This window comes from Tetrao urogallus (assembly GCF_951394365.1).
Source record: "Tetrao urogallus genome assembly, chromosome: 2".
In the NCBI taxonomy this organism is placed as follows: Eukaryota; Metazoa; Chordata; class Aves; order Galliformes; family Phasianidae; genus Tetrao; species Tetrao urogallus.
The window spans coordinates 90,389,168-90,411,485 of record NC_136814.1 but is presented as its reverse complement, the minus strand read 5'-3'; the positions used below and the strand labels follow the sequence as shown (position 1 = coordinate 90,411,485).

The 22,318-nt window shown below is 41.7% G+C and overlaps 1 protein-coding gene across 1 annotated transcript in view; it reads right to left on the bottom strand.

Annotated features, from left to right (window-relative positions):
* Positions 1-8,943: 8,943 nt before the first annotated feature.
* The window catches only part of ERICH1 (glutamate rich 1), a gene marked incomplete at both ends in the record, with an annotated part of 93,936 nt that continues 80,561 nt past the window's right edge, over positions 8,944-22,318 (bottom strand). Inside the window, 2 exons of the mRNA XM_079550378.1 lie at positions 8,944-9,107; positions 10,394-10,474. Coding sequence (XP_079406504.1) covers positions 8,944-9,107; positions 10,394-10,474 — 245 coding nt within the window. The remainder of the gene's footprint in view (positions 9,108-10,393; positions 10,475-22,318) is intronic.

The following is a 22,318-nucleotide window of genomic DNA, read 5'->3' as shown; positions in this document are numbered from 1 at the left end:
AGAGTGCATTTCCCCAGCTTGCTTGTGAGAATCTTTTGTGACCGTCTTACTCATACTAATATGCCATATAGCACGGTGCTTGCCCACTTGCTTGTTAGCTTGTCTAAGGAAATGGAGTTGGTTCCACATGATTTATTCCTGGTAAACAAGTTAGCCGCTTTTGATCATCTTAATTTTCTGTAGGTTTGCAGACAGCTTTGATTATTTGTTAAGCACTGCTGAGTGTGTGTTGAGTGCTGTTGAGTTGCAGACTGACCCTGGGCTTTTTGGGATTTTTACCCTATTTCAGTCTTCTGGGAACTCACCCATCCTTCATGCACTTCAAATGCAATCACTAATCACTAATGGCTCCAAGTGCTTCAGCCAGATCCTAAAGTAAAGTCCAAATGGGTCCTCTGTTTAAAATATTACTTAAAAAATACATATACTGATTATGATAATTAGATATCACAACTAAGAGTACAGTTTCAGACTTGGTATGTACAGAGCATCTGAGACATTGGCATAACTCCCTTTTGGCATTATGCAGTATGGCACAGACATTTTCAGCAAGGTTGATGGTCTGAGTGATTCAGTTATTGCCTTGTTCTCACTGTGCAAGGAAATTGATGTTCTTCCCACTCCTTATTAGGAGCTAGTGGCAAATAAGGGAGAAAAAACACTCCGTTGCTCCCCTTTGCATTTTTACTACCAGTAACAGGTTGTCAGGGCGACCTGTCAAACTTTGTATCTTGCTTATTTGCATGGAAAGCCATTGAGGATAATATGTTTAGCTCATTTGTACATGCGGAACACAATGGGGACATCCTGGGGGCCTCTAGGAGCAATTGCAACAGCAGTAGTAAACAGTCATTCATTAAGGACTGATATCATCCATGGCTTTAAGACACTTAACAAGCTACTTATGCAGCTGGAGGAAGGGAAGACCGCTGAGTCAGTTGCAGATGGATGCAGAGCCAGATGACTTAAGATCTTGGCAGGCTTGTAACTTCTCTCAGGAGGACCTCAAGCACCTAGGGGGCCATCATTTCTATCCAAGATTATTATCATTTTTTTAGACAGAGACCGTTAATTTCACTGCTGTATCTCTACCTATGGCAGCAGCTCATATCTCCCCAGCAAATCACAGAATCATTGAATGGCCTGGGTTTAAAGGGATCAGAAACACCATCTAGTTCCAAATTCCTCTGCCATGGGCAGTGTTTCCACCCATCTTATCAGGCTGCCCAGGGCCCCATCTATCCTGGCCTTGAATGCTTTTAGGGATGGAGCACCCACAGCTTCTCTGATCAGCTTGTGCCAGGGCCTCTCTGCCCTTTGTGGAAAGAATTTCTTGCTAGCATCTAACCCAAGCTTCTCCTTTTTTAGTTTAAAGCCATTCCCCCTTATCCTGTCATTATCAGACTGTATAAAAAATCAGTCCCCCTCCTGCTTACAAGCTCCCTTCAAGTACCGGAAGGCTGCAATGGGGTCTCCCCAAAGCCTTCTTTTCTCCAGACTGAACAAGCCCAACTCCCTCAGCCTGTCTTTGTAGGTGCCCCAAAGACCAAGGCTCTCTGGTGCTCTGCCTGGAGGTGCTGGGCAGAGGCGTGAGGGCAGGGCAGGACAGGGCAGCTGCTGCCCTGCACCCCGCACAGACGTGCAGAGCTCCACGGCTCTCTCTGCTCTCTCTTTCAGCAAAGCGGATGATTTCGGGTTCTTGGCACCACCTCGGCTCATGCAGCACAGAGCACACACAGCACTTTATTTACAGTGCAGCGTGGGTCTGCAGATAATTCAACCTCAGCAATATTACACAATTACTTATAGATGCCTGCGTTGAAAGTAAATGAAAATTATTATTTATTGAGAACTTCTCAGTAGTCCCTGGAAGTAAAGAATATAATAACCAGTAACATTTTATACCAAACATTGTGTTAACAGAAAGAATACTATCGTATAGGTATTGACATAATAATATTTCTTTTCTGCTGAACTACAGAGGTACACACAGCCCTGCTTTCAGCCCTGCTTTGTGTGCATTGTGTGGTGCTGGGCATCTCAGGATGATGACCATTATTTCTCACCAAAGGGGCATCTCTGACTCGGGCGAAACGAGTGCCCAGAGCCTCAGTCAGCCCTCCTGGTGGTGTAGGACAGGTGGCACAGCACAAAGCATCGGTGTGCTGCTGCAGCATGGGGCCGGGCTCTGCTGCTGCCTGAGCCTCATGTCCCAAGCCTGGTCTCAGCTGTAGTGGCACTGGGCTGCACCCAGCACTTCAGGCACCTGCAGCCTCACAACTCTTGACAGCAGCAGCACCACAACCCCACTGCTATGGGGGTTCTTTTCCTGCAGTTCACACTCACAGACTTGTTATTCAAGGAAAAACCCTGTGCTCCTTCCAGTTTCTGCAGGAGAAAGGAGGGAAGACAGCGTGAGGGCACTGCACATCATTGCTTCCACTTTGCTGCACTCTGCTGCAGCCAGGTGCTGGCTTTCAATAGAAAGAGCTTGCTCAGTATTTACATCTCCAGTGTAAGCTTACTCTTATTCAGCACTGCTCCAGGTGCCTCTGGTCTGTACCCAGTCTCTGCTTTCTGCAGCTGAGCTGCTCTCTCTTTGAAAGCCTTATGCAGGTCCTGGCAACCATGCCTCCAAATCTGCTAACTGACCATCTCCATATCTCTGTGTCTTCGATGTGAAATGGCTCTTACTGGCAGCTGTTTCTGTAGAGATAGAGACAATTCATCTCAGCTCCCATGGGCTTTCTAAAAGCGAGGTGCCCAGTCCAAGTGAAATCTCCATGTCTGCAGTCAGCAAAGAGGGGAGGGAGAGCCTCCTCTTCTGGGCACCCAAAGGGAGTGAGCTGCTCTGCAGAGTGCTGATTTTTGGTGCTGGCTATGTAGAAAACTGACGGAAATGCTTAGGAATCCTACTTCAGTGTCAATATCCTTAAGAATACTCTAGGTTTTTTAATGTGCTACGCAGTGAAGAAATAATTTTGCTTTAGTGTGGGAGAGCAGTTATAAAGCATAAGTCAGCCTGTATGATTCAAGAGAAAGAAAAAAAACACACACACACAAAACCCCAGCAACTTGTTTATGACCCAGTATAAGCTGGTTGGTTTACATTCATTTCCCTTGCCCTTTTGATGCAAACTTGTACTGAGATAGTTGCAGAGTTAAAACACAGCTGAAGGTACATAGAGCTTAAATGAGCCCCAGCTTTGCTAAATGGCTGCGGAGCACTGGCTCACTGAATCTGCTCTAGGCTCTGATGGATTCTGGGCTCACTGCATAGCCTGGGGGATCAGATTTTCACCTCCTCTCCTCTGGGTGGAGGATGTTTTACTCCCCTTGCTCTTATGAAGTTACGCCCATCCTTCCATTGCGTACTGTTCTGCGGGATGAGGTCATCTGAGGCTGTGGTGCCTTTCTGCTTGGCAAAGAAAAGACAGAAGAGATGCAGGGACATGAATACAAAGAGTAGAACTGTTTTTTTTATTGAAAAAAAAAATGACCACAGAGAGGAAAAAAAAACCACTGCAGGTATCTTTTCACGGCCAACACTGCCGGTGTTTTTACAGTTCCTCCACTTAATACAAACATTATCAAATTCACAGTCTAATTCCAGCAGGGGATGAAACCTTACAAATAAGCCCTTAGGTGAACGCCAGGGCTAATGAATAGGTTATAACCCAGCAATTGGATGAGAGAGGGACCCTGAGTTACCGATGAAAGAAACATCAGCAGAGCTGTGTGACAAACACCAAGACTCAGAAGAAGACTGCATTGCACTCAGTGATGAGGTGCAGGGCTCATGGCATCCCTCCCTGCATCTCATCACTCACCTCCGCCTGTAGCCTGAGGGTAAACCAAGGCTTCTGTGCTGTCCCTATACCCTTTCTTTCTCCATCTACAGATAGGACCTATCATGGTGCTGCTGAGCGCAGAGCACAGTCCTACACATATTTTTTTTTCCTTGGGATGAAGCTTGCTTTTTAAAAAGAAATATGGCTCAGTTATGACAGGAGAGCCATACATTGCTTGAGTTATTCCCAGGCAGTGATGATTCTGTTCAAGCTTTTATGCACTTCGACTTCGTGTGCCATCATCCCTTTTGGGCTGAGAGTTTCAAGTCCCAGTAATTCATTATTGAAGAACACACAGCGAAGGACAAACCAGTTTGTTATTCGCTATGTTTTTCAAAGATTCAAGATATTTATCAGCAGCAGGGTCACTTTCCATTGGTATTTCTTCCCTACTCTGGTTTAAATCACAGCAACGAGATACACCCCTTTTCCCCAGCCAGGAAAATTACAGAAAAAGAAAACAGCCCCCTTACAGGAAGTTCCTGCATGCGTAAAGAAACCATCCACACACCTTCATCTCCTCCCGAAGTCCCTCCAAGCAGCTGCCAGGCCACAGGCTGGAGGTCGCTCCCAGACCTGTCTTCACTGTATGCAGAGAGAGCTAATTGGATTCCACTTGTAAATGGAGATAAATCCCACCCACAGTTTCTGAGTGGAAACGTATGGAAGCAAGTACTGGGAGTTAATTCAAACCCCCACTCAGTCTGCCATCCTTTAACCACCCTGCCGCAAACTTTTCACTTACATTTTATCAGTGGGGTGCTGAGGGTTATATGAAGTTCCTACAAGATTTGGAGAAGGTGTGGAGCACTTAAGTGGTCATTCACAGAAATGTTGCTATGGAGGTGGAGAAGCAGCTATTTTTAGGTCTTTTTGGATGATATTTGTATGTACAAACACTTGCTGCAAAAACGGAGGAACTCTGATTAAAAGTCAGTGCCACACCGTAGCTCATGATTACATGCTCAGTTAAAACCTGAAGTGAACACAGCTCCAGGAATCATATTAATCTATCGTTTGATTAAACTACCTAAGCTACCTTATTAAATTGCTATCTTTGTAGAGCAGTAACAAGAAAGTCATATGAAAGACAAGATTTATTTTACGTTGTCATTGGCTACTCATAACTAAGGGGAAAAGGCAAAGATAAGCATTAGTAACCTTCTTGTTTGGTTGCTTTATCACTGGTGGGAAGTATAATTAGTAATTGAAAAGGTGATGTAGGCACAGAACATACTTAAAAGGATGCCATTTAAAAGGATTACCATCACAGTTGTGCCAAAAATCCATCTGTCTGGCACGAACATCCTCACAGGGTACAAAATGAAGGGTTTGTCAGTAAGGTGCCTCCCCCCAGTCCGTGCCACATCCCTGCCAGAACAGCAGTGAGCCACCAGCAGCTTCAGCGAGGGCTGGAGCTGAGGCTCTTTATCTAGGAGCCCATTCTGCCCCACAGAAAACGTCAGGGTGGCTGTAGGATAGGAAACAGCCCATACCAGAGACGGGCTGCTTCAGACTGTGGCACAGCTACTGTATAAACAGATGTGTACATAATTCAGGGATAGAAGAACTCTGGGTTTGGTTTCATCCTTTCTTTGATATGCGGATTAAAGGCTCAGAGTCACAGTCACATAATCGCAGTGTAATAAGTGACCAAGCGACGGCTGGTTGGTAGGTACTCAATTTCTTGGTCTGTGGCGTATCTGGAAACTCACAGTCTGCAGCTCCACAAAGCTAGAGATTAGCTTTATAGATAAAAATGCTTTAGAGTGGGAACTTTGATGCAGAAACACAATTTCCAGAAGATCTGTGAAAAGACATCAGAGGCGCTGCATGCATTTTATACTCTGCTTCTTAGTGGAGTGTTACCTTGAGTAGTTGTGCTGGGCTGCTGTGAAGAAGACAAATTCTGCTTTGGACAACTGAGTATACGTGTGTGAAAGCTTTTCATAAAACATGCCATTTCAAGTGACTGTAATGGGCTTTATTAGCACAAAAGTTCAAGCTCGAATGCTCCCTCATCTGTATCAGCAACGCCATTTCTCTAAAAACCTTTCCAGTCTATGCTACATCTATTTGAACAGAATACTAAACACGTTTGACTTTCTGATAGCTTGATACTTTCACTTCACCTGACTTCAGGAAGTGGACGTACAAACCCAGCAGTTACAAAATCCCCTAGGACTCAAAGGATGAAGTAATTAGCTTGATGTATCAAGACATAATTCAAAGTAGAGAGGCTACTGCTGAGAGAAATGGATTTGTTTAGTTTAAATTTTTGGCATCAGGAGATATTAACAGATATTTGTCCAATTTTTGAGGTAAAACTAGAAAAATGCTTTTTATGAAATTACTTTTAAACTGTATTTCTGAAGAAGGTCTAAAATTTACTTGCTTAAACAGTACTTCTGTTACAATATTTTTACAAGCTAGGAAAAGTAAGAAGTATTTCCTGAAGCATAATTTCACAAACATAACAACTTACGTGCCAAAGGAAATTCACTGCTGGTGTTTCTTAAAAGCTTCACAAAACTGAGTAAGCAGCATTATTCTCCCCAAGCTCACCAGGCTTCATCAGCTTTCAATTGCTGAGGACTTGCCAACAGTTTTTGAAGTAAAATCCATATAAACAAAAGTACTAACGTGTTTAAAATGTAAATGCTTTTTGGGGTAGATAAAGGAAGAGATTAAATACCTCCGTTTGGCAAAGTGGTGTCCTGCCCAGCTTTTAGGAGCTGTGCCTCATATGGGATTCCACAGCTGAAATCAGGTGCCTATAACAGTGGCAAACAAAGGTAGGGTCCAAAAACTAAGGGTGGTGCAATGGGAAAGGGGGAGTTCTTAGTGAATACGCAATTAGAAGGAAAGCAGCTTTTGTTTATCAAAATTCTGAGTTTAAATCCCTTCCTGAAGTGGATGCGCAGCTCTGACATTCATATCTTGAACCTCCTGTAGGACCAGGAATCCACAGGACTGTGCCAGTTCTGCCAAGGAAAACATCTCAAGAGGAAAGCACTGCTGGATGGAGACCAAACTTTTCACCCGAAGATGTTTTTTAGTCTAGATCTAAATCTCCATCATCAAGCATAAATGTATTCATTTTGTAACTAATTCCCATTACACCTTCCTGCGTGCCCTGAGGCTCCCGAGTCCCTATCTTTCTGACTTCTCCACAGTCCAATTCATCTATTGCCAGAGTTGTTCTTCTGTCTGTCGTTTTAATCAGTCTCAAATAAGATCTCCAAAACTATTCAAAGCAGTTCTCATGGTAAAAGTACATGGTTCTCATCAGCTCCATTTTCATGATGCAGTAAAATGAGAACGCAGCCCTGGTCAAGTTATCAATTCTTTTATTTTGTTCTAGTATATCTTCTGAAAATTATACTGTGATTATATTTAAAAATTGCATCATGCTATTATACTTAGCTTTTACCTAACAGAATAGTTCATATTAGCATAGTAACAGAACTGATAACAGCTACTGATTTTGTATTCACCTTGCATGGGAGCAGGAAAAGGATCGATAAAAACAGCTCACAAAGATCACATGCTCTGATTAAAAAGCCATGCAGATCTCATATGGGAGGAAGGTGTCCCATTAGTATCTTCACTAAATGTGATTAAACACTTTCCAGATACGTCACTTATTTTTGTCAAAACAGTCTTTTGTAAAATAATTTCTTGTAGGGAGAGGCAGAGGATGGAATATTCCATTACGTGACTTTTAATGTTAAATATAAACAGAAGGCTATAGAAGATGGAGATAGTTTGTGTCTTAGTAAACTGTAGAAAAATATCCATTTCTAATCTTCTTCAATTTAACCACAGAGGTAGGAGAAAGACACATCTCTTGGAGGGGGTGACAATAGGATATAGGAGCCAGAACAGTTCTGAAAAGGACAGGTAAGAACTTCAACTTGATTCCATGTGTGGTTTGTCATGTTGCGCTGAACAATCTGAGGACTTCAGAACATTCAGCTGTGAAGGATGCCCCTTAGTGGTTGAATACAAACACTGTTGACAGAAGAAACAAATTTAAACACTGAAAAAATATATTTGCATTTATTAAGTGAGAACAAAGGATTTCAAACAGTAACATATGCATGGAAGAGTCTACAAAGCCATATTTACACAGAGCGTTGGACAAATACTAACCAACAGTAAAAGAACATTGCTGAATAAGCTATTATATTGAGTAAGAAGAACAAGAAAACAGGGGAAAAGAAAGGAAGGTTAATCTCTATTTTAATCAGCATGCATATTTTGCAGTGAGGGTTTCTGCAGAGGAATACAATCAGATGTTTAGCCCTACAACAAGACTCAGCCCAAAATTTTTACTGATCCTTTCTAGAGTAGAGGGTTTCTGTACAGGATTACAAAGTCATCTGGACTGCTGTCATGGTTCCTTTCCAGCAATGTAGTGATGGCAGAGCCTTCAGCCATCTCTGCTGCTGCACAAAGAAATCAGCATGTGCTACAACGCACACACATTTCTATACAAAAGGCATTGAAAAGTTTAAGATTCAGTGTTAACGGTTAGAGTGCACAATTCCTGTAACTCACACAGACGTGTATTTCTAGTTAGACATAAACATACAAACAGCCTATGAAAGATTCTCTTTATCTGGTTTGACTCTTATCATGAGGAATGTATTGTTTCTGACTTTCCTTTTTCAAAACCAGTCTTCGTATAGGAGTCAATTTGCTAAAGCAGGAGCAAGGTGATGCCAAACAAGCATGGCACCCTCATCCATCTGCTTACATCTACTCTGATTTAAACTGTATTATATACATTTGGATGTCTCTTTATGTATACACTGGATAACAAACAAAATCAAGGAATCACAGAACTGCAGGGGTTGGAAGGGACCTCATGAGACCACCCAGATCCACTGTATTTACAAGTTCCTGGAAATCTGACTTCCGTTAGTCATGATACTTTTTTCTTCCCTGGAGAAGTCTGTATTCTTTCATCTTTTTTAACTCTGCATGTAGAAATCGAGGCTGTAACGTGTCTCATTACCTCCACACCAGCAATGGAGACAGAAAAGCTACTCATCAGCATTACTGACACAAGCATTTACTTCTCAGGTCACATCTCAGCACAGCTTAAAGGGTCACGGAAAGTCTCTTCTGTTGAGCCAGCTGGTGTGTACTGTAGCTGGAGAGACTGATCCCAAGCGTGCCCAGGAGCAAGGCTGCCCGTTGCAGCAGTACGTCCGATGAGTTGATAACTATCTTTCCTGCAGCTTGAGTCTATAGGGAAAACAGAGCAAGTTATTATGCTGATTCTGCTGATTTCAACAGAAAAACTCCTAATTTCAATGATGCTCTCTAGAATGGTAGTTATAAATCCAGGAAAGTAAAGCTAAAAGGGATCAGTAACATCTTTCATTAGCTCCATAGGTAGCACTGGACCAAACAGACAAGCTTTAACACAAACTCTTTAAGTGTAAGAAAACAGCAGGTAACGCCAATCAAAGTAAAGATAAATAGTTCATTATTTATCAATTCTCCGAGTAACAATAAGAAATTAATTGCCTAATGGAAGTATATGATACACCAAGATAATTGCATGGATTCTCTATAAAGCAAAACAATTTCTTACATATATTGAACTTGTGAATTAAAACATACTGTGCATCTTTCTAGTTGTGGCATTTCTTACACAAAACCTTCATTCTTTAAGCTTTCCTTTGCAATCAGCAGATGGAAAGTGTGGCACCACTGAAATGATTCACAAAGTTCCCATTTCAAGGAACCTAAGATTCACTTCCAGATTCTGTGTGAGCTTAAATAATCAGAGCTCAGTAGTTAACAGTGTGGCTACTTTAGCAAAGGCATAATGTTCCTTGAACATTTCCAGGTACACTGAGCCAACACCACCCTGGGCAGATCAATACTATTGGCAGCTTCTTTATCATCCTTATGTCCTTACACATAAGGAAGAAATTCTTCACTCTTTGTTGATGAGGCACTCGCACAGGCTGCCCAGAGAAGCTGTGGATACTCTTTTACTGGAGGTGTTCAGGGCCAGGTTGGATGGGGCTTTGGACAATCTGATCTTGTGGGAGGTGTCCCTGCCCATGGTAGGCAGGGGTTGGAACTAGATGGTTTTAATTCCAAGCCAAACCATTCTGTGATTCTGCAGTCATAATCATAGAAGTTGGTTGAACTGTTTTACCGAGAACTTATTACAAGGTCTTCAGAACCCCACCATTCTCATTCCTATTAATGTTATCCTACTGCCCCAAACACACAATCAAAAGCGATAGAGAAGCACTGCAGAAACACAAGTTTCTTTTAAGTACCCTGCACTTGGTATTCCAACATGATACCAATTATCAAGAATTATCGTAATTCATTTACTTTCCAGCAGAAGCTTAATTAAGACCTCTTTGAGTTTTTATGAATGTTAACCAAACAGAAGCCAGGGTTCCCTTGGGTTGGTCAGGCAAAAATTTGAAACAAAAATCCATCTGAGCAAGAAAAATATTTCAACAAACTAATTAAGAGCAGAAAAAGAGTTGGAATTTTCATACCTGCAGCAACCTTATATACCCTGGTGTCATTCTCCGCAGGGGGATAACCATTATTTCTAAGTCTTTGTTGAATTTCAGTCCCTGCAATTTTAGAACACAGAAAACATTACTAACTCCCAAGGACTTTCTACACTGACCTTCAAAGGAAACAAAGATTAAATTTAATATGCTTTGTTAGGAGTGCCAGAGTACTCCAAGAAGCAACATGCACAAACATTTTCTCCTTACCTGGTGCTCTTTTCCCTGTAGGTTCCTTAAATGCTAACATCGTACTCATATATAAAGCCCAGCTGAGTTGCATAACCTGTCACATGTGATCCGTCTGCAAAGCTTAGGTGTTGGCAGAGGCTGCATGTGTCTTGCCTGGGGCTAGGTATGTCTGCAATATTAGAAAGCTCTCTGGGAATGTCTGAAGCTCATTAAGAAACCAAAGCAACAGCTGACCTCTCTAAGAACAACAAGGCCTAAGCCTGTTTTATAGATAGCACTGGACTTAAAAAAAGAGGTCGTTACAGCATTTTGTATCACAGACTAACAATGCAAATAGGATTGGATTGCTTTTATGTGATTTAGAGTATACGTTTATATCTGTAGGACAGCCTGTGTAGGAAGCTTTATTCAGCCATGACCCAAGTTGAAAGGATGTGTTAATAATACAACAAGGTTATTTGGAAGCACATTTAAAAATAATCTTTCTTTTCTGGGAGCGATCTCCTTTACCTGGTATGATGCATGTTCTTGCCTCCCTTTTCAACTGCTGAAGCCTTAACTCTAGAAAACACCTAATCTAATATTTATTTTTACTATTAGTACTACTTTCTCTTAACTGTGATTCCTTTGCAGTGAGCTTGGACTCAGTTCAGCTCCTGGGTTGGTAAAATCTGATCTATAAAATCCATTTGTCTTTCTTTAAAAAGTTTCCATGGATAGACTGCAATGACAAAACTCTTCCTTTTCACCATCAATAGATGCAACCTTGAGTAAGGATAGCAAGGCACAATTCAGCTCCAGTTAGTCACACTTCTAAGCATGTAGGATAAATCTTCAGGAGATGTCAACCAGCACAGCACCAGTGTGCTCTGCGAGACCACATCAGCGTACATCAGAAGCGCTTGACAGAACAGTGCTGATTTACACCCCTCCAGGCTCTTTACTATGGCATTCCAAAGTTCTGTAACATTCCTGCCATAAACCAGCAGAAAAATGAAAGTTTTCTACTTGGAGAAATATTCTACATTAGGCATTCTGCAGTGATATCAGTTATCAAGAATTACTGTAACTTGTTTACTTTTCAGCTGGTGTTTAATTCACGTGATAGAAAGGAGTGATGCTACTTTATTCTGAGGCTCTGGCTTGTGGGTAGATTTCACCTTTCTCTTGCCACACCACATTTATATCATATGAACTCTGTTAGCATCAGTGAAGTTATGTCTTATCTGCTGAAAAGCTAAGGTAAGTTGCACTGGTTCTATAGCATAAATCTAAATATTAAGCAGATTGGGAAATTGCTAATCTGGTCCTTTTAAAATATACACTTGAACAGTGGTCCCGTGCTAAATCTTAACTGTTGCATGTCTCAGCTGTAGGAAATATGTTGATTGTTTCTCATTAATGCAATAAAATGGGGAGCTCGCTGAAAGACTTCTTCATAATTTGGGTTCACATTATCATAACAGGAGACACCACTGAAACACAGTGCATTAGTGAATGTAAGTCACTGTGTCTGTACAAACAAGTTCGAGCTTAAAATCTACACTGGAAAAAGGCAAAGCCATTTCTTCTTGTTTCTGTTTCTCACAGTCTGCCAAATGTTGTTCTTTGTGTACAAGAAAAGCACCCAGGATTGCTGCTCAGAGCAGGTTCCTAAAGCCTGCATTTGTATGGAAATGAGGAATGCAGGTTTTTTCCTTTAAATTTCCCATCTTGCTCACATTCAAAGCAGTATCACAATTTCAGTAGAGTTCAAAAGGCATTACTAATCATGTTTGTACCTGTGTGATTTTTCTAGTTCAGAGAATGGCAGTGGGGAGGAGGGCTTCCTGGGGCACGGTGTTCAGACAGGGAGAACCTCCCATCCAGCATCCTTCTGCTAAAAATAAAAGGGAAACAGGATGCCTTGAATGCCACAGATCTTTTAAAGGTTATTTCTTGGCTGTGCTCAACATAGTTAAAGAGAAAAATGTTTTCTGTAACTGAAGGTGTTACCAAAATCTGTATGACTTTCCCAAGGTCTCTGAAAGAACCACATGCCTGGCTTCTACGTTATTTCAGTTCTTTGAACAAACAGAAGTCTGCTTCAGTTCCTTTGGAAGTTCACATCCCAGAGAGGAACCATGACTGCCACATCAGCCAGAAGTTCTGCAGAGCTACAGATCCCCTCCACAGTCACTTCTGGGTTGGGCTGAGGGAGCAAGACAACCCCAATCAGTGCATGGCTCTCGTTACAAGAGAGATTTGCTCTCTTGGCAAATACATGAGGATCCTGCTAGCAGAGCAGACTGCTCAACTCATTCATCTACTGGCACCTTTGTTGCTTGACAGACAGTTTTCTAATAGGCAACAAGCAGGCACAAATGCAAATTACATGCTGACATCCTCGCTTCCCTCCCCATTCCAGAATTAAAGGTGAGGAATTCTTTGACCCAACTCATCTGTACTTACAACCTTGTGTTCTATTCCATTAAGAGGAGGAATCAATGATGAAATTAAATGTTTCTTGATGTAAACCCATGCCTTCAGGATGAGCATGTGCTGCTTTCCCAAATGCAGTAGGAGTCAACTAAGGTGAACAACTTATTTGGACGTACTTGGAGATTGGAAGGAACCTCAAAGGCCAACTAGTTCCAGCCCCCCTAGCGTAGGTAGGAACTTCTTCCACAGGACCAGGTTGCCCAGAGCCCCATCTAGCCTGTGCCAGTGCCTCACCACGTCTTTCTCCTTCCTGAAGCAGAGGGAGAGAAGAGCAATGCAAGCTGGTAGTGTGCAAGAGACAGAGCATAGGAACAGCAAGCAGCTGGCAAGAGCAGCATCTTTCACCCACAGAGCTGCAGCGGCATACAGTGCTCTGCAAAGGATGATGAGTTGAGTTCACATGCATAAAGATCCATCAGCTGAGTCTGCAGCTGCCAGCAAACCCCAAGTCTAATATGGAGAGTAAAAATGCAAACCAGAGAGGAAGGGGAAGAAGAGAAAAAATAAAAATAGGGAAAAGTGAAATCTACTCATTGGCCATTGGGAAGAGAAGTGACAGGGGACCCAAGCAACAGATATCTGAAACAGATATTAGATCTGAGAGTACTTCCTCACAAATCATTCTATGAGTTGTTTAAAAATTAAAGCTAAGTTCAAAGGAATTTTGCCTGACACAAATGTAACTAAAAACACCAGCTCTTCAGTGGTAAAAGGATTAGACCCCAACCCCATGAGCTCATCAAAGAAGGCCGGGGTCCTGCCCCAAAGTGCTCACAATCCATTTAGAAGCAGGTGGGTGCCAACAGATGGAGGAGCACTGGGAAACAAAGAGAATATAGTGCTTGGCATGCAAGGCAATGTTCTCAGCTCACTCACAGTCAGACTGTTTCCAAATTTTTGTGGGCGTTGCAGCAAAGCACGGTGTTAAGGAGGGATCTGAAGGTAGTTGATGAATTTTAAGACGATGAGCCAGGCAAGAAACAGGAACAATGTTAGTCATATTGTTGCATTACACAGTACTATCTTTGTGGAGCACAAAATGAGGGAGCTGTATTGGAATATGTTGCTGGTGGAAGTAGAAAATGCTGTCAATAGAAGGGGAATGGAATACCATGTGGATAAACTGAGGCATAGATCACCAACTGTAAACAGTTCAGCCCTAAAAGTCATCTAAGGTTATGGATAGACAGTAGCAAGAGAGTTGCTGAGGCTTATGGAGTTACCAGTGAAACAGCATAAACTACTCCTTTATTTCATTCTGTGAATTGACTCGTTCACTTCCCACAGCTCCATTGCCAAGTGGTTACTTCTGTATTTGCAGCCTGCCTACCCACATTGCTTTGATGACATCAAAGGACAGAATAATAGACAAAAATTTACCAGCAAAAATCCCCCACATAATAGCAGAAAATCATGTTAATTTCTGCTATGGGTAAAGGAGAACAACTGCTCTGGAAGAAAATTGTACATTAGAAATTACTGCAGACTGTACCTGATAGAAATTGCATAATAAGAAAGAAAAAAAAAAGAGAAGAATTGTCTCAAAAGACTTCTAAGAGACCTTACCAGGATGCCATTGTGGAAACGGGAGAAGTGATCCTGGAACTTTTTTTTTTTTAAGTATTTCCAAGTAAAGATAGGTAAGCATTGCTGTCACTGGCAGTAGCACAGACATAGCACAAATGCATAAGCCCTCTGGCATGTGTTTCTGGGCTGGATTTCTCTCTGCTGTCTTAGACCTGTATAGCACAGATGTCTGCCTCTGCACTAGCTGAACTAGCTGCTTTAAACAGCCACCGCAGTATACATATTTTACATATTGATGTTGTGAACAAAAAGAAGTGATGATGGATAATACAGTGAGATGATGCAGCATGCTCAGATGTAGACATCAACAGTGTAAATGCAGTCACATGGATTGCTCTCCATTGATTATAACAGGGGAGTTCAAAGTAAACTTGGTATGAAGAAGAGCAGCATATTACCCGAAGAAATTATCTTGTTCAACCTTGCAAATGGAAGACTGGGAGGCATTTGATTACTTCCTATAAATGTAAAGGGAACAAACACCAGAGAAAGTGGAATGCTGCTTAGGCCAATTATTAAAATTTTATTTTTTTACTTTTATAATAATATAATACAATATTACTAAAATTAGGCCTTTGGCTAATACAGCACTAACAAACAATACAGCCATGAGGAGATCTAGTGTAGAAAAAAGGCAGCTTCTGATGAAGCATGTGTTTCCGAAACTTTACAGGAAAGAAAGCAGATAAAATAGTTTTAACACGTAATTTGGCTTTTCTTCTGTACCCCAAGACCTTATGGTATAACATGGAAAGCTCATGTACTATAACAAAGCAGGTGCATAAATCTGTAGTAGATACCTGATTCATTATTAGCTGTGTTAAATCACAGACACTGGGGACCATATGACAAAAGCAGATTCTTTGGAACACTGCTACTCTTATTGCAGTGCCTAGCAGTAAAGAGCTGACAGGTTTATGGCAGCGTAAAAGCATTCAGAAAAATTACTCTTAGATTCATAATAATACAAGGGATAGTAACAAAATGACTCATCCCCATTCTTCTTTATATTACACTGAACTTCTACAGCACAGTGTTCAATTCAAATAGTCCTGGTAGGGTTACATGCACACTGTACTTAGCTGCCTTCCTACAAAGTTTTCCTCAGGGCACAAGAGCTCTCCATCCACCGTGTAGGAAGTCAGGAAAGACAGGCAAAAGACTGGCATGGCTGAACTGGGACCTGCTGGTCAAACTGGAGAGTAAGAAGAAAATGCACAGGCAGTGGAAACAGGGACTGGTAACCTGGGAGGAGTATAGGGCTGTGTAAAGGTGGAGTCAGGAAGGTCAAGGCCCTACTGGAACTGAACTTGGCAAGAGGGCAAAGCAAGGCTTCTATGGGTATGACAACCAGGAAAGGAAAGTTGAGAGTGTACCCTCCCTAGTGAGCAACAGCCAGACTAGTAACAGCGAGCAAGGAAAAGGGTGATACATTAAACATATATTTTTTGCCTAAGCTTTCACTAGTGACTGCTCTACATACAGCCCTGGAGAGGATGGTTTGGAAGTTGGGACTAGGGGGAGCAATGTGCCTAACCACTGTAAGCAAATATCAGGTTTGCAACTGCCTGAGGAACCTGAACTAACCTGAACTAGATAAGTCTATGGATTACAATGAGATGCATCCTAGAGTCCTGAAGGAATTGGCTGATGTAGTCACCAAGCCACTCTTGATGATATTTGAAAAGTTACTGTGATCAAGTGAAGATCCTAATGACTGAACAAAAGGCAATATAGTACCTATTTTTAAGACAGATATAAGGGATGACCCCACGGAACTACCAAACTTTCAGCCTCAGCCTCACCTCCCTGCCAGGGAAGATCATGGAGCAGATGTTCCTGGAAGCTGTGCATACAGAAGAGAGGGAGGTATTCATGGACGGCCCCATCTGACCAACCTTGCTGCTTTTCATGATGGTGTAACTCCATCAGTGGACAAGGGAAGAACCACTGATGTCAACTATCTGGACTTCAGTGGCTTCAGACACAGTCTCCCATCACATCCTTCTCTCCAAATTGGAAAGATATGGATTTGATGAGTGGACTGTTTGATAGATGAGGAACTGGTTGCAAAATCATACCCAGAGAGTGGTGACTCAATGTCTCAGCAGAGATCAGTGATGAGTGGTGTCCCTCAGGGGTCAGTACTAGTACTAAAGCAGTACTATGCTTTAACATCTTCATCAATAACACTGACAGTGGGATTGAGTGCGAGTTTGCAGATGACACAGCATCTACTTTTTCTGTTTTCTGTGTGGTGCAGTTGACATGAGGGACAGGATGTTATCCAGAAGGACCTAGACAGGCTTGAGCAGTAGGCCCAGGTGAACCTCATGAGGAACAACAGAGCCCAAGGACTTGCACCTGTATTGTAGCCACTCCCACTATCAGTACAAGCTGGGGATGTAAGGACGGAGCACAGCCCTGCTGAAAAGAACCTGGGTCTACTGGTAGATGGCAAGCTGGACATGAGCCAGCAATGTGCCCCTGCAGCCCAGAAAACCAACTGTTTGCTGGGCTGCACCTAAAGAAGCGTGGCCAGCAAGTTGAGGGAGATGATCCTGTCCCTCTACTCTGTGCTGGTGAAACTCCACCTGGAGTGCTGTGCTCAGATGTGGAGTCCTCAGCATGGGAGATACGTGGATCTGCTGGAGTGTGTCCAGAGGAGGGGCACTGCTGTCCTTGCACTGTAATTTTTACCTTAGGTCCCAGCTAGTGGATCTCAGTATCTCAGCTTCAATTCCCCTCACTCAGTGTAGGTCTTCAAAGAGGCAGAGCAACACTGAGGTTCATGGATTGGCCCACTACACACAGAAAAGTCAATTAATGAGAAGGACTGAATTTAAGGGCCTGCAGGAAGAGATACACAATGTGACACAAAGCACACTACAGCATCTTTTGGGCTTCCAATACCCGAGCCCCATTAGACAGCCACTGCCCTACAGAACGTCCCATTCTGTACAATGACTGAGTAAATAAATTCACTGACTGTTTTTCCGTAATTTACACGTACAGCAGTACAGAAATATTTACTCATTTTACAACTGAAGATCCAAAGAACTTAACCAAAATGCAAAACAAACAAACAAACCAGAAAACCCAAAATCAATAAGATAAGCAAAAGGCAGAGAGAAGACCTGGGATCTTGCAACTCTGAAGTCCTTAATGGGAATTAGCACGTTTAAAAAAGGTGCTGCAATGCTCACAGCACTGCAACTCTGATATTTGGTTCTACCATAATCATTCATACAACTTTCCAGAAAGTAGGGATTGGACAGCAACAGAGAGCTGAACTAGCAGATGGGGCAAGGTGAGGAAAGAGGATAGAAGCTTGCCCACCTTTGCTGTGCAAGTGATATTACAGCACAAGCATTTCCCCGTCGTGTTTTCTGCTTTAAATCCAGGCCTTAAAACACATGGTGGAATAACGACCGTCTTTTTTAAAAAAGATCTTTATGGCTTGCTGCTTCTAAGATACCAGAGATGCTGGGCTGTTCTCATTGGACTAGGAACTACATGGGTGGAAAGATTTATCTACACCAATTATTTTGGGAAGGTTCTTATCTGGCAGGCAATGAACAGACTTCCAGTGGAGGTCCTGGAGGTCCCAGTTAACCCACGAATAAGAGATGCAGTGCACAGTCTTGCAACAGTCCCACTACTCAGAGCATATGCAAACACTTCAGGAAGGTAGTGCAATGGGAGCACGTTCAGTGCCATGCTGACAGTTGTGAAGAAGGTGAGTATATTCATACACTGGAATGCCATTCTTCAACTCCTGTCTCACTGCTGATGTGGATAGGAAAACTTAAGCAGCACTCACAAGACAATTCGTTACTCAAGAGCACATCTAGAAACAAGGCATTAGGCTCTTTCCTGTGAAGAGCCTGAAATGTCCACTTAGAAAAGATGGTGCAAAGAAGAGGGAGCTTGTTAAGGAATAAGGCATGACCCCTCACTCTGCTCTCCTTCACAAAGTTCACTAGACTCCATCTACCTCAAGACACCCACCACATATTGGCTCGTGTGCCAGGCTGAACAGTGGGTGTTTGTCACTGTGAGAAACAATATGAGAAAATTTATTACAATCTGTGCTAAGAACTCTTCACACTGTGTCCTTTGTTCCCACTGTGGCTGATGTGATAGAAAGCTTGACTGTCAGATTCCATGGTCTCGCAGACTTCCCTCGCTCCATCTGTAGAGGATCTCAGATTATGAGTGGCTCCACCACATAGAGTTCCAGATCTCTTATGCAGTTTGATACCCAGCAAACAGCTATACTGACATGCTGGGTGGTTACTTATCCAATACATGTATACACACAGCCTAGAGCTTTTGGAATTTGAACCATTTGTAAGAAACTGAACAGTTCATTCCTACCAGTTCTATATTGCTGCTGAGAACTTTTTTCATCAGCAAATCTGTGCATATGGGCAGATGCATGTGCAGCTACTGAGCAGGGCTCTTTTCCCTCCTCCTCTACATCCCACGCTGACATCCTATTACACATATGTCAAGTTTTCGAAGTGAATCACACAAATGAGAAATCTTAAGAAATAGCCTTCTGGCACGTAATTCCAGAAGTACTTAGGTATATTAGCTGAGGTTTAGAAGGCCGTGAGATCTGCTGTGGTGCCTGCAAATGGAGGCTTGTGAAGAACTATCATATTTTACGTATGAGAAAGACCCTAATATACAATAAGCCCTGCACTTAGTCCATACCCTGCCATCTGTAACTTGCTTTTTTGTAGCTAGGGGCACTTCTAATTTATCTCAGAGCAGCACCGCAATATGAAAAAAATATCTGCAGAAAGGATGTTTGGGGTACTAGGACTCCTGAATGGAAAAGGCTTTGTTTTAAGATAATATGGATACATTCAAATCATGACCATAATTTTAGTTCTGCTTCTAAAGCACTGATTTACAAGAGAAGAATAACAGAAGAATACAACTCCAGTCAACCATTACACTGGTACATCTCTGTTCTTTTCAAATACTATTTCAGATACTCAAAATGTGTGGTTCCATATGGTTTTATAAATTGAGTCATAAACCCTAAAAAAAAGTTTGTAAGGGTTTTTGTTGTTGTTTTGTTTTTCTTCAAACTCAAACTTCAAAGTACCTGACCTACCTGCTAAAACTTGAAGAATACCCTTGTGAAAGGCATGTGCTATCACAGTAACAGTGAATCTTGAGCTATTCTAAAATGCAGAACTTTATAAAAAATTTCCATTACTGTGTAAAGAAATGCATCAGAACGTCAAGAAGTTCAAAATCATACATGCCCATCCATTTATGATTTTCTTGCCCTCTTTTTCAAATGTTTTAATTTAAAAATAGTTTAAAAAAAAACCATTTTGTTACTTACAGACATTAACTACATTATATAATTCATATGCAGCCCAAGATAATTCTTCTTTACTCATTGTGGCCCAGGCAAGCCAAAAGGTTGGACACACATAGACCCATGTATCTAAACTATTTGTCTAAAGTTTTCCTTAGTGGTCTGATGTTCTTCACATTTGGCAGTAATGGATATCTAGATCTGTAGCACTCACATATAGTTTCTAATTTGGAAAATGTAAACACTTTGATCCATTCTGGTAGATATAAAAGCCTGGATGCAGTATATTTCCATGCTGCATGTTTCCAATGCAACAGGCTAATGAATTAACCTATGTAAAATAAAAAAGGGCTGAAAAAAATTGTCCTGTAAAAGTTAAAACTGCAATTCAGTAAGATAAAGATTACTGTAGTATTCCAAGAATGATAGAAAATGCTTCAAAGTGATAGGTTAAATTACATGGATTTAGTGGAAACTTTCTGAGTTAATTTTATGTTCTCATGCAGTTTCTGACATATTCCCTTGTTTTGTTTCCTTGTAATCGCCCTCACATTGCCAATTACATACAGTGATCCATGATATCTGTATTCCTATTTAAATGCTCTAATCCCTTAATAAGACTTCTATTATTTCTGGAATGGCATTGTGCCAGCACAGCTGTGGCTACTTAGCAGGATCAGTAATCTATTTCTAGGCATAATCCAGAGTACAGGTACATTTCTTCTGTTGTGAATTCTTTAGATGAACACTAGAAGATTCTTCCATCAGCATCAGTAGAGTGTAAAACAATCTATGCAGGAGGTAAAGCATGAAAAATTCATTAATCAAAGGAGTAGCATTTCTATAATGCTTATTTTTTCATTATGCAGTCTTTATTCTGATTAAGTGTTGTGGCTGGCTGTCTGTCTGTAGGCCAAACAGAAATGATTAAAACAGAAGTTAAATTACCTAGAGGTGGAAAGCCAAACCCAAGAGGGGAACGGTAGTGAACACTTGCATTTAAACGTGACACAATGGACTTAAGACTGATTGCTCTCTTCATGGGAGATTGTATCTCCCATGACACAATGCTAAGGATCACTAGGACCAGACAGTATTCATCTAACAGCTCTAAACTAACTGAGGGATGAAATAACACAACTGCTAGCTGCAGTGTGTTACCTCTGGGAATTGTGTTAGTATCAGAGGCCTGCATGGTGGTAAAATGGATCATTTTAACAAAGGGATCCAAAAGTGACCCGAGGAACTACAGGCACAGCACTGCCAACGGGACCGGAGAAGGGTTTTTCCCTTTGTGGTCCTATATGGAACCAGAGTTGGACATGATGATCTTTGTGGGTACCTTCCAACTCATGATTCCTTGGTTCTATAAGACCACCACACCTGCTGTCTTTGTTCAGCAAATCAGTAGTAACCACTGCAAGAAAAAGAAGGAGCAGACACATGAGAAAATACATTGTGCAACAGTCCATAAAACTTCTGCAAAGGGAAAATACATTTCACAAGCCCACTGCCTTTATAAGTGGTTAAGCTGTGTACTAAGCTGAATTTGTTTAAATTGAAAACAAAACAAAACAAAACAACTTGTAAAAGGAGTTCACGTGGGCTAAGAAGATCCTCATTTGTATGAATAAGCAATTAAAAGACACAAAAACAAAGCAGGAATGCAAGAGTCCCACTGGAAGGAAATCACCAATGCAATCCTATGGGATTTCATGCCAAGATGTGCGCTGCTCAGCAAAGTTCTGAATGACCTTAAAAAGTTGATGAATAATGGGAGAACAAAGACTGCTGATTCCACTATGTTTATTACAGTGACTACAACTGAAAGCTGACTGTGCAGAGCTGCAGAAGCACAGCTTGATCACGAACAACTTGTGGCAAAATGGCAGACAAGATTCTACGTAAGGCATAGCAAAGCTGTACACACAGCTATGTAGGGTAATTAAGAATATTAGGAAATGAAATAGCATTTCTATGAAAATGCCAGTTCAGTAAGGGGTCAAGAAAGCAACCAAATCATTTGACTGCAAGACAAATAAAAAAACAGCTCAAACGTGTATGGTGAATCTGTGTTTTTAATAACATGCACCCACCACTAAATCAGGCTGCCCAGGACTCCATCCAACACCTCCAGAACTTCCCTGGGCAATGTGAGCCAGTGCTGCAGCATCCTCTAAGAGCTGCTCTGAGATATCCCCTCTTCTAGTTTATAGACATTCCCCCTTGTCCTATCACTATAAGACAATGTAAAAAGTCAGTCTCTTTTCTGCTTATAAGCTCTCCTCAGGTACTGGAAAGCC